Source organism: Wyeomyia smithii, chromosome 3 (genome assembly GCF_029784165.1).
Source record: "Wyeomyia smithii strain HCP4-BCI-WySm-NY-G18 chromosome 3, ASM2978416v1, whole genome shotgun sequence".
NCBI classification, from domain to species: Eukaryota; Metazoa; Arthropoda; class Insecta; order Diptera; family Culicidae; genus Wyeomyia; species Wyeomyia smithii.
Window position 1 is genome coordinate 174803437 of NC_073696.1, and position 13248 is coordinate 174816684.

Consider the following 13248-nt stretch of genomic DNA (forward strand, 5'->3'; position numbering starts at 1 on the left):
GCCATATAAGATAGTCATATTATTTATTGAACATATAATTTCGTTTGTTTTTCTAAATATGAACGAACTTCCCTTTTTTTATTTGCTACGGGCTTGGTAATAAAATAATAATCACACTCCGAGTTTCTATCATTTAGCGATACTTACTTTTAAGTACTCTGTGGAATAAAAAAATAACAAAACTGGTATTTTGTCCAACGTTGAGAAAAAGCTGTTTGAGCTAATCTACTAATAATATTGACCAGCACATACCGTTCTTTTTGACTAACCTACGGGCGGCAAAAAATCTGTAATTATACTAGTCCCATATAAAGGTAGAAAAAAGAATATACAAAATGCGATATGCGTGTACTTGTAAGTTAGATCACACCACCTCAGAGGGGTGTTATTTTTAGAATCAGTACCGTGCTATTGATGTTATGTGGAGACAAACAGGGTTGCTGTCGATTTTTTAAAATTTTTAGTAAGATTTAGTAAATATCAAATGCTCATAACAAAATATTAATTTTTTTTAATGCTTATATATAGTAATAGAAAATAAATTCTACTATTTTGAAAATTTCTTAAAAATGCGCTTACGATCAGTGAGCGACGTTTTTTTCACACATGCTTATCCTGAATTGTGTTTTTAGTAGCTTATCGAATAGATGAAATCGGAAGCATAACTAATACAACCTTACCAGTTTCAACCGTTTGTAATGTAGATTTGTTAATTGTTTCAACCATTATTTTTTCACTTAAATTGAAGAATAACTGATTTGAGAAAATTTTCTTGCGAGTTTCGTTTGTTTTCAATCAATAAAATCTCAGTTGTTAGTAGATCTGACCACTAATACTAGCAGCAGAAGCAGAAGAAAGTTCAATGACGTCTCGCCAGAGTGAATAGCGAAAAGCGATACTGACAGGCAGAGCGAAAAAGACTTTTGACAAAGAAGCTCGAGTTCAATGATGAAGCTCATGTAGTTTTGTTACTTGTTGCTTGCTGTGACAACCCTGTAGGAAATAGTTGGGAAAACTCTTGACATACGTAAGAAGCGCAAAAGAAAACGTATTTCCACAAAAGAATAAAACCAAAAGAAAATTGAAATCTGCTAGGTAGGAACAAACCCCCAGCGAAGATTTGACTCAACGTGTGTACGTCTGTCAGCTTACGGGAAGCTGGAAATCTAGAAGTAATTTGAACGTATAGTACGAAAGAAACGACACTGAACAAGGGTTGACTGCTATGTCTACGAGGTGCTAGATGATACGCACGTGGAATCTGTTTGCGTTGATGCGATGTGTTACAGCGTCGTGCCGTTTCACACTACTTTAATATATGTTATGAAGGTTTCAATTTCGGCTTTTGATACTTATGGAGTAATGAAAACAGCTAGCAACAAATAATCGAAAAAAAAATATTGATACGAACGTATTTGTATAAATAAATTAAAAAATGGTAGCAACATATCTCTGCAATTTTAATGCTTAGCCGAAAAGCATGTAAACGTTCATTATATTATTTTTTTGTTCGTATCCAAAAGTATGTGTACTAACATTTAATAGCTAGTTGAAATATATTTTCAACCGAAACGGACGATTTTCTGTGGTGCTTCCTCATTCCAAAAAATATATTTTATATGAGCGCATATTTTTTGCAGCCTTATTTGTATTAAAATATTGGTTGGTGGTGGGAAACCGTTTACACGACGAATAATGTTCTTCATTTAGGTCTTTAAAAATATATTCATTAGGAGTACAAAATTCAGCGGTGATCGGTTAAGAAGGTGAAAGCTATTAAACTTGGAAATTTTACTTACCTTTTTATTAGACATTCGTCAAGGTGTTCATAATAGTAAATCTGTTGTGGTAACGTTACTAAACCTGCAGAATTTTATTTTTTTAACACTCAATAACGTTGTAGTATTTCAAATAAAATCGTTAGAGCTAACCTTATAAGATCTAGTTTTGTCACAAAGTCTAACCAAGCCGATGATACGAAGTGCATCAATTTCTAAATTAGAATATCTGTTTATTCATTTCTCATCAATAGAACACACTAGATCCCAGTTGAAAATGGATGATTCAATGGAAAAGTTACTTAACGATTCAATCGTTTCCACCATGTCCACTAACACAGACGATTTGGATTTATCATTTGGACTGGACAATATGAACTATGTCGCAAGCAACACAGATGCTCAAGAGTATGAAATTATAGGTAAAGACCGAACAGTACCAGAGTTTTGTGTTGGAGCATGCAGTCGTTCTATGGTATCTAAGTCAACCAGACCGATGTCAATGTACGAACCCTGGATCGAACCGAATGACTTCACATCATTACCTCTTGATTTAATGCAAAAGCCGACGAAAGTAATAGATATGAAGTATGAAAAGGATTCATTCTTACAAAAAGTTCACTGGGAAGCTGAAGATGCTGAAGATTTTATCACCACTTTAGACGAATCTGCTATACTGGATATTGAATCATTCGACGATATGAATAACATTTACGATCAACCGAATCCGAAACTAGTGGTGTCAGCGGATATCCATCACGGTGAAGTAGAATTATATAATAGAAAATATGAGGAAATAGAAATTTATGCCACCGTCAAGAAAAAACCTCGTGAAAAATTAAAGATGCCAGAGGTAAACTGTCAAGTAATGATAACTTCCGGGGGTCCGATTGAAAAATTTCCGAAGATTATGACTGCTTCTTGCTACGGTGAACTGAACACGGGAAATTTAACAGGTGTATGGAACGACCCAAGTTTGATAGTGAAGAGTCATGAAAATTTGTTAGACACTCGCGCATATACAATAGGAAACAATATTTCCATGAATAACTCAATTGTGGATGGGTGTTCTTCAATCACTAGTTCAACCTGTGAACCGTACTCTATGAACTCGTCGATTGAAGTAGTGAAGTTGACAACCAGTGAAAAAACCCGTGTTAAATGGTGGGATGAATTCACAGAAGAAACGGAAGCTGAATTAAAGGACATTGCCGATAAAGGTAGGTAGCATTATCAGATGTTTCTTAAACAAATTTGAACAATACAGAAAATATACTGTTACATTTTTAATATTATGCCTTTTTCCTAGTGTGGTATAGTAAACCCCAAGTTCCAAATGAGGTCGAACTGGCTAATTATCATATACCACTGAACTGATAATTTTTCGTATGTTTTTTATATAGGATAGGTTAACCAGTCATGGCAAATGTTAACTGTCCGTCCCGTTTGCATTTTCACCAAAATTTGGTGTATAAGTGCTATAAATAGTACAGTTTTCTTTTTTTTTTCTGCATTTTGAGAATCTGTGATCACAGATTTTCACAGACCGACTGGCAAACCTACCCTCTATATGTAACTTAGTGTGTGAAATGATGTTCCATGTCGCAATTGAATTTAATTGTAAAAGAACTTTTAGTTGGTTTATTTTTTTTTTATTCTCGCTTATTTTCCGTCGGTCTATTTCCGCCACTGTTGTGGCCAATTACCGACGCCCAGGGAGGCGGACTCCACACCCAGGTCCCTAACTCACGACACGTTTATTAACGGACCGGCGCCAACGGCTTCACTTCCTCATGCGATGGAAGGCGTGATCCCAGAGATTTTTCGCCTCAGAAAATCTCCCGGTGTCGGCTAGGATTGAATCTAGACCTGTTGGGTTGGTTGTGAGTGGATCACGCCACCTCACAACCATCGACACCTATGTCGGCGGTGGGATTCGAACCCAGGCGTCGAGCGTGGTTGGCGGAGACGTTACCAACCACTCTAGGCCCCCGCTCTGATCATTGGTACTTGCATAGATTGTACAAAATCTAAATGATAAGAAATCTAAACACAACTCAAAGTCGTTATCGTTGCATTACAAGATAATGTGTCATTGCTCTTTTTACAATCACTTCGGATCCAGGAAGGGCTAGGGTATCATCCATTAATTAAGTCACGCAAAAATTCCAATTTTTCATCGAAATCACCTCCCTTACTGTCTATGTTACAAAACCTAACGCCACCTATCCCCAAATGTTACTTATTTTCGTTCGTTTCGTATCATTGTAAAAGACTTTCCACCAAATTGATAACATTAGGATTGCAATATAACTTATACTATCGCATTCATTTTTTCATTCCAAAAGTTGTTCATCTCGTCATACGACATATTGAAACTATCAGATTTTTGCTTAAATTTTACGAATCTACGAATCCTGGATTACTGGCTCCATATTTTCGTCAATTGTGATTACCGTAAACAAGTTGACAAAGAGAATCTCTCAATGTTACTTGAGTCCTTTAAAAAAGTTCCGCGAGAATAGCTCTTCTGATAGTGTTGTTTTTACATTTTTGGTTGCAAATTTTAAAAAACTCAGCGAATTGTAATTTAATTCAATAGTGATCTAGAACACAATAATACTTTTTATATCAGACATTGTTTGTTGAATTGATGGGTCACAACAAACACACACACAGACATTTGCTCAATTTTCAAAAGTGAGTCGATGCTTAACTAAAAAACTCGTTTTTGGAGTGAAATTATGGCATTCCCGGAGAGGAGTGTTAGATATACGTTTTTCGTTACGTCATGCTGATCTTACCTCCTTCCTTCTTTTTTGTAACTATTTGAAACGATAGAAGTTACCCCCTTCTCCCTCTAGAAGCGTTACGCAATTTATGGATGCCGTCTAGAGTGACCGTGTCCCTTCCCCCTAGCAATAGATCTTTGTGGCTTTTGCTACACATACATGCATATTGCATAGTATCTGTTTGGCACACATTGCAGATTTACCATTTGTTTCCGTTGTGGCGATTTATGATTTAATCATCAACTACTTGACGGATTTTTAGCTTTTTCAAAGAAAATGAATTAAATGTGTGTGTATTTGTAAAAGTAGAAGTGAAAGTGTGTGGGAGTGTGTGTGTTTTTGTCAAATTTTTGAAACTTTTGAAATGCATTCGATTGAAAGTTAAAGCTATTTTATCAACAGTCGACAACAAACAACATTTTATCAACAGTCGTTTTTATTACTATTCGCCGAATTCACGTTCGATTTTCTCACGCTTTAAAAAAAAGTCTAAATCAACTATAATGTACTTCCAGTTGTAGAAAGTGTATTTGAAACATCATTTGAAACATCAACATTTGAAACATCATTTTTACTTGTGCCTTGTGTCCTTGCATGTGTATAGTTTTATGAACTTAATTTATTTGATCAATTCTCTGGGGCAACCAAGTGTCACATCTGTTATAATTTATTTGTCTCATAATTTAAGTAAAATGAACCGTGAAATACGTATTTCATTGACTCTGGGGCAAAATTTACGTATTATTCAAGCAGTTGAGAAAGAAGACCTGTTAACAGCTTAAATAGCCCTACAGTTTGAAGTTCATAGAACGTTCAATTAACGTTTTAAAAAATTATAAAATCTATCGGTTCCACAATTTCACATAAACTAGCATTAGACTATCCTAACATTGTTAAAGAATGGGCTGTACAAATCATATAGATATTGCATGTATGATCCTGTGAGAAAGTTTGCAAAAATGCTATGGGAAAAATATTATTGACTAACTTTTTTTTGTTTTTTTTTTTATTTGTATCTTGAACTTATATTCCATTGAACTATGAAAGTGCATCATTTTACTCAAAATATTATAAATTTCAATTGAATACAACACAAAAAATCCATTTTTTTCATATCGCCAAATTCACGGTTTCGACAAATTTACGGTGATTTTTTTTACCGTGATAAAATTGAAAAAGCAGTGTATTAGCAGTATTCGGTCTGATAATGCGTGTATTTCAAATTATATCACTAAGCTGAACATTTTGCGGTTACAAGTAACGGTTTGAATACTAATCACTCTTCATTCCTACGGTAACGAGTGTGTAATCAGTCAACATTGATTTTATTGACACGATGTTGATTGATAAGAAATCATGTCATAGGTTTTGTGGCGGCACGATGGTATTCTATCGATCGTTTTTAGAAGGGCTGTCAATATTTACGATAGTATACTCGGTGGAATTTCTTGCATTTTTAATCTGAATTTTTTTATGTGATTTATTCAGCTTTTTTTAGCACTATAATAGCGGTCGCTAAAATGAGCGTTCGTAATATGTAAACCTCTTCAATTACGTCAGTTTTGGGATTTCTTAAGAACTGGTAACACAAAGGTTGCTAGATATGTATATTTTTATTTTGATAAAATACATGAAGAGTTCAAACTGACGTGAACAGAGTTGTCTTTCATTTGCAATTAATTTCATTGAAATCGGTCCAGCTATCTCTGAGAAAAACGAGTGAGAGCGTTACACACACACATACACACACATACACACACATACAAAAAATGCTCTGCTCGTCGAACTGAGTCGAGTGATATACGACATTCGGCCGTTTGGAGCACTTCTATACCTTTAGTTTATTAAGTGGTTGCTATACCTTTCTAGGAGAAAGGCAAAAATCATGAATGATTTGTTTTTTTTTTGCGAAAAAATGGTGATTTGAAAAATGTTTAATGGCTGCACGCCATATTTTAGCCCTTCAAATTTTGCATTATAGCGCCCGCCATTATGGCGCGTGAAAAGCAGGATAGAGCAAAATCATTTCAAATCGCCTGGAAATACGCGAAAATTTAATCGACCATTTTTGATTTGAATGAAACTTTGCACACGTATTTGGCTTAGCAAACTGAGCATTTTTCACAGGTGGAGAGATTTTTTACACCCATGAGTTACATTCTAAAAGGGCGTATGCCTTTTGGCACAGGTTTTATTCGAAGCATTGTAGCCCAGAAACCGTTGGTTGTATAGAAAAACTGTCTGAGAATGAGTTGTAGGGAATTAAAAAATCACCATAAAAAATATACACTGTACAAAAAAAAAATTATTTTTGACCAAAAAAAAATTAAAAATAAACATTAAACTTTAATTTAAAAAAAAAGAGTTGAATTTTTGTTTTATTTTTTTTAAAGAAACTTGACGTTAATACGCAACTTTTAAAAAAAGGTCCAGGATGGAGAAATGAAAAATAATTTTTTATGGTAGATTAATTTTTTTATGAAAATTCTAATTCAAACATTTTTCAAAATATTTGTATTCTGATGATTTTAAAAGATGCAGAAAGTCATTTTGAATCAAAAAGCTCTTGGTAGTAAACATTCTAAAGGCATTGGTTTTCGAGTTATTTCTAATTAAAGCTCGAAAAATTATAATTATTTAAGAAAATACAGGTTTTTCTTAATTTGTCCATGGTTCTCCAGCAAAAACCATACGTTCATTGGAATGCTTGATCAAAAATATACAATTCATTCTTTGACAACAAAACGATTGGATAAATAACTCAAGCGCTAAACCTAGTTGAAAAAATGACGTGCAGCCATCAAACATTACAAAACCTAACGCCACCTATCCCCAAATGTTACTTATTTTCGTTCGTTTCGTATCATTGTAAAAGACTTTCCACCAAATTGATAACATTAGGATTGCAATATAACTTATACTAGCGCATTCATTTTTTCATTCCAAAAGTTGTTCATCTCGTCATACGACATATTGAAACTATCAGATTTTTGCTTAAATTTTACGAATTTACGAATCCTGGATTACTGGCTCCATATTTTCGTCAATTGTGATTACCGTAAACAAGTTGACAAAGAGAATCTCTCAATGTTACTTGAGTCCTTTAAAAAAGTTCCGCGAGAATAGCTCTTCTGATAGTGTTGTTTTTACATTTTTGGTTGCAAATTTTAAAAAACTCAGCGAATTGTAATTTAATTCAATAGTGATCTAGAACACAATAATACTTTTTATATCAGACATTGTTTGTTGAATTGATGGGTCACAACAAACACACACACAGACATTTGCTCAATTTTCAAAAGTGAGTCGATGCTTAACTAAAAAACTCGTTTTTGGAGTGAAATTATGGCATTCCCGGAGAGGAGTGTTAGATATACGTTTTTCGTTACGTCATGCTGATCTTACCTCCTTCCTTCTTTTTTGTAACTATTTGAAACGATAGAAGTTACCCCCTTCTCCCTCTAGAAGCGTTACGCAATTTATGGATGCCGTCTAGAGTGACCGTGTCCCTTCCCCCTAGCAATAGATCTTTGTGGCTTTTGCTACACATACATGCATATTGCATAGTATCTGTTTGGCACACATTGCAGATTTACCATTTGTTTCCGTTGTGGCGATTTATGATTTAATCATCAACTACTTGACGGATTTTTAGCTTTTTCAAAGAAAATGAATTAAATGTGTGTGTATTTGTAAAAGTAGAAGTGAAAGTGTGTGGGAGTGTGTGTGTTTTTGTCAAATTTTTGAAACTTTTGAAATGCATTCGATTGAAAGTTAAAGCTATTTTATCAACAGTCGACAACAAACAACATTTTATCAACAGTCGTTTTTATTACTATTCGCCGAATTCACGTTCGATTTTCTCACGCTTTAAAAAAAAGTCTAAATCAACTATAATGTACTTCCAGTTGTAGAAAGTGTATTTGAAACATCATTTGAAACATCAACATTTGAAACATCATTTTTACTTGTGCCTTGTGTCCTTGCATGTGTATAGTTTTATGAACTTAATTTATTTGATCAATTCTCTGGGGCAACCAAGTGTCACATCTGTTATAATTTATTTGTCTCATAATTTAAGTAAAATGAACCGTGAAATACGTATTTCATTGACTCTGGGGCAAAATTTACGTATTATTCAAGCAGTTGAGAAAGAAGACCTGTTAACAGCTTAAATAGCCCTACAGTTTGAAGTTCATAGAACGTTCAATTAACGTTTTAAAAAATTATAAAATCTATCGGTTCCACAATTTCACATAAACTAGCATTAGACTATCCTAACATTGTTAAAGAATGGGCTGTACAAATCATATAGATATTGCATGTATGATCCTGTGAGAAAGTTTGCAAAAATGCTATGGGAAAAATATTATTGACTAACTTTTTTTTGTTTTTTTTTTATTTGTATCTTGAACTTATATTCCATTGAACTATGAAAGTGCATCATTTTACTCAAAATATTATAAATTTCAATTGAATACAACACAAAAAATCCATTTTTTTCATATCGCCAAATTCACGGTTTCGACAAATTTACGGTGATTTTTTTTACCGTGATAAAATTGAAAAAGCAGTGTATTAGCAGTATTCGGTCTGATAATGCGTGTATTTCAAATTATATCACTAAGCTGAACATTTTGCGGTTACAAGTAACGGTTTGAATACTAATCACTCTTCATTCCTACGGTAACGAGTGTGTAATCAGTCAACATTGATTTTATTGACACGATGTTGATTGATAAGAAATCATGTCATAGGTTTTGTGGCGGCACGATGGTATTCTATCGATCGTTTTTAGAAGGGCTGTCAATATTTACGATAGTATACTCGGTGGAATTTCTTGCATTTTTAATCTGAATTTTTTTATGTGATTTATTCAGCTTTTTTTTAGCACTATAATAGCGGTCGCTAAAATGAGCGTTCGTAATATGTAAACCTCTTCAATTACGTCAGTTTTGGGATTTCTTAAGAACTGGTAACACAAAGGTTGCTAGATATGTATATTTTTATTTTGATAAAATACATGAAGAGTTCAAACTGACGTGAACAGAGTTGTCTTTCATTTGCAATTAATTTCATTGAAATCGGTCCAGCTATCTCTGAGAAAAACGAGTGAGAGCGTTACACACACACATACACACACATACACACACATACAAAAAATGCTCTGCTCGTCGAACTGAGTCGAGTGATATACGACATTCGGCCGTTTGGAGCACTTCTATACCTTTAGTTTATTAAGTGGTTGCTATACCTTTCTAGGAGAAAGGCAAAAATCATGAATGATTTGTTTTTTTTTTTGCGAAAAAATGGTGATTTGAAAAATGTTTAATGGCTGCACGCCATATTTTAGCCCTTCAAATTTTGCATTATAGCGCCCGCCATTATGGCGCGTGAAAAGCAGGATAGAGCAAAATCATTTCAAATCGCCTGGAAATACGCGAAAATTTAATCGACCATTTTTGATTTGAATGAAACTTTGCACACGTATTTGGCTTAGCAAACTGAGCATTTTTCACAGGTGGAGAGATTTTTTACACCCATGAGTTACATTCTAAAAGGGCGTATGCCTTTTGGCACAGGTTTTATTCGAAGCATTGTAGCCCAGAAACCGTTGGTTGTATAGAAAAACTGTCTGAGAATGAGTTGTAGGGAATTAAAAAATCACCATAAAAAATATACACTGTACAAAAAAAAAATTATTTTTGACCAAAAAAAAATTAAAAATAAACATTAAACTTTAATTTAAAAAAAAAGAGTTGAATTTTTGTTTTATTTTTTTTAAAGAAACTTGACGTTAATACGCAACTTTTAAAAAAAGGTCCAGGATGGAGAAATGAAAAATAATTTTTTATGGTAGATTAATTTTTTTATGAAAATTCTAATTCAAACATTTTTCAAAATATTTGTATTCTGATGATTTTAAAAGATGCAGAAAGTCATTTTGAATCAAAAAGCTCTTGGTAGTAAACATTCTAAAGGCATTGGTTTTCGAGTTATTTCTAATTAAAGCTCGAAAAATTATAATTATTTAAGAAAATACAGGTTTTTCTTAATTTGTCCATGGTTCTCCAGCAAAAACCATACGTTCATTGGAATGCTTGATCAAAAATATACAATTCATTCTTTGACAACAAAACGATTGGATAAATAACTCAAGCGCTAAACCTAGTTGAAAAAATGACGTGCAGCCATCAAACATTTTTCAAATCAAATTTTCTATGACACCAATTTTTCGCAAAAAAAAAAAACAAATCATTTATGGTTTTTGCCTTTCTCCTAGAAAGGTATAGCAACCACTGAAAAAACTAAAGGTATAAAAGTGCTCCAAACGGTCGAATGTCGTATATCACTCGACTCAGTTCGACGAGCTGAGCATTTTCTGTATGTGTGTGTACGCTCTCCCAAGCTCACTCGATTTTCTCAGAGATAGCTGGATCGATTTCAATGAAATTAATTGCAAATGAAAAATCTAGACCCTATTGAATTTTATTGTAATCGGATTTCTAGTTTAGAGGTTATGGTTAAAAATGTAAAAATCACGAAACATCAATATCTCAGAAACTACGCAACCGACTACCTAAAAAACCCGTAACTTTTGAATTTCATGAAGATTTGACATGTGGTTCAAAAGTTATGGAAGAAACGTGTTATCGAGACTATTTAATATCACTCATGTTTCTCAGAGATGGCTGGCCCGATTTTCATAAAATCAGTGTCAAATGGAAAGTCTAGTTTTCAATAAGACCCTATTGATTTTTTTTTTGCAAACGGATTATTACTTTGCCTGTTATGTTTGAAAATGTGAAATCCAGCTATGAAAAGAAACACATTTCGAAAAGTGCCTTAACTCACTCACTTTTCTCAGAGATGACTGAACCGATTTTCACAAAATAAGTGTCAAATGAAAGGTCCAGCTGCCTCATAACACCTTATTGAATCTCATTGTGATCGGACAGTAACTTTGTCTGTAATCAGGGGCGGACGAAGACTGATTTGAGCTGCAGGCGAAAACTTATTTTGGCGCCCCCCTTCATTTTTTCGTTTACAGTCAGGTTCTTTTTACGCAGTGCATACGTACCTCTTAAAAAATCGTGTAAAAAAACGGGTTGATTTGAAAATCTGCGTGAAAAAACGCGCAAAAAAACGCGTTAATTTAAAAATCCGCGTAAAAAACCTCGTTAATTCAGAAATCCGCGTAAAGTAAATCATCAAGAAAGGTTTTAGAAAAAACCCGAGAAGCTCTACAACCAGTATTTAATATTGTCCTCTTTGACAGTTATTTTAGATCTTTCGGAGGCGGAGGGGTTTTTTTTGACTAAGTTTTTTACTCAATAAATTCTCGGAAGTTTTTGGTTCTCAACCCGCGTAAACTCGAAAACCCGTGAAAATTTTTTGAATTAGCGCAATATCGCGTGAAAAAATCTGCGTTAATTTGAAATCCGCGTAAAAACGCGTTGATTCAAAAACCCGTGGAGCAAAAAAAATTGTTACAAATTTGCGTAATTCAAAGATCCGCGTGAAAAAATAAACTCCTTTGAAAATCCGCGTTGAAAAAAAACGAGTAAAAAAACCTAACTGTAAATCAATACTTATGTTTGACATCGGACCTGGATTCCAGAGAGTCCGGTCCGAAGTTTTTCCAGTTTCACTGTTCGATTTAGTTCCGGGCCAGACCAGAAAGGATCTGGACCGGGTAAAGTTTCCGGAAACCGGAAACGTCTGGTTGAAATCAAACTCAACGTTATTTGAATCACAAACAGCAGACTTACAGGTTTCTTCAATTGCAATTCTATGAATGTGCGTAATTTGAATATAAGTAACATATTTTAAAGCAAATAGGTATATGTTAGGGCGGCAATGACTGAATGTTAAAAATTTCATCATCGAATTTCAAAAACTGTATGCATATTTTGTTTATTGGCTCAAAATTCATCTATGCAAAGTTTCTGCTCAATCGGACATGGAGTGCCTCGAAGCGCTCAAAGTTGTGATTTTTCGACCCTCGAAAATCTATCAAGGGAGGAGCAGCACATGAAATTGGGAAAGTCGAAACTTTTTTTGATACCAAATGTCTTAGAAATACTTAAAACGTCGAGATCTAGTATTATCTCGAAAAAAAATATTTTTGGTCAAAAATCGACCTTCTGGGACTCAGCCGTTTTTTGGGCAACCAAGGGCCAGTTGACAATTGGCGTTTTCCCCAAGCGCTATTGTGTAGAACTTATATTAAACATTTTCAAACACTCGCCACTCGCTAAATCAGTTCAGCAGTTGAAAAATAATGAAAAAATATGAAATAGTTGAATTAAGAACAAATTCAGTTGACACAAAGAAACATGACGAAAGAGATTCCAGTTCAGTCGTTCAAGGCTAAGTTTCGTGAAGCTCTAATGATCAGGAGATCACCCATTTTAAAAATCATGACTCCTCGTCAACTACGTGAGAGTAAAAAATAGCAGATTCAATTGATTATTGACATGGTGTTTATTCTAAAAAAGAACATGTTTGGTAAATTTACAACGATTTTTCATTTCTACAAAGTGCACTGATTTTAGTTAAAACACTCTAGAAAATTTTCAATGAGTAAATATATTTATTTTTTACAACTAAGTACAGGTCGGATCCTTTATTATCCCTTCTGGAATATTTGTATCTCTTCTGGCATGTTAGAAACT

The 13248-nt window shown here is 33.9% G+C and overlaps 1 protein-coding gene across 2 annotated transcripts in view; it reads left to right on the plus strand.

Annotated features, from left to right (window-relative positions):
* LOC129727219 (protein TANC2) overlaps positions 1-13248 on the plus strand; it is a 178713-nt gene that overhangs the window by 12669 nt on the left and 152796 nt on the right. For both annotated transcript variants that reach the window (XM_055684804.1, XM_055684805.1), the window contains exon 2: positions 2033-2998. In XM_055684804.1, coding sequence (XP_055540779.1) covers positions 2056-2998 — 943 coding nt within the window. In that variant the 5' untranslated portion in view covers positions 2033-2055. The remainder of the gene's footprint in view (positions 1-2032; positions 2999-13248) is intronic.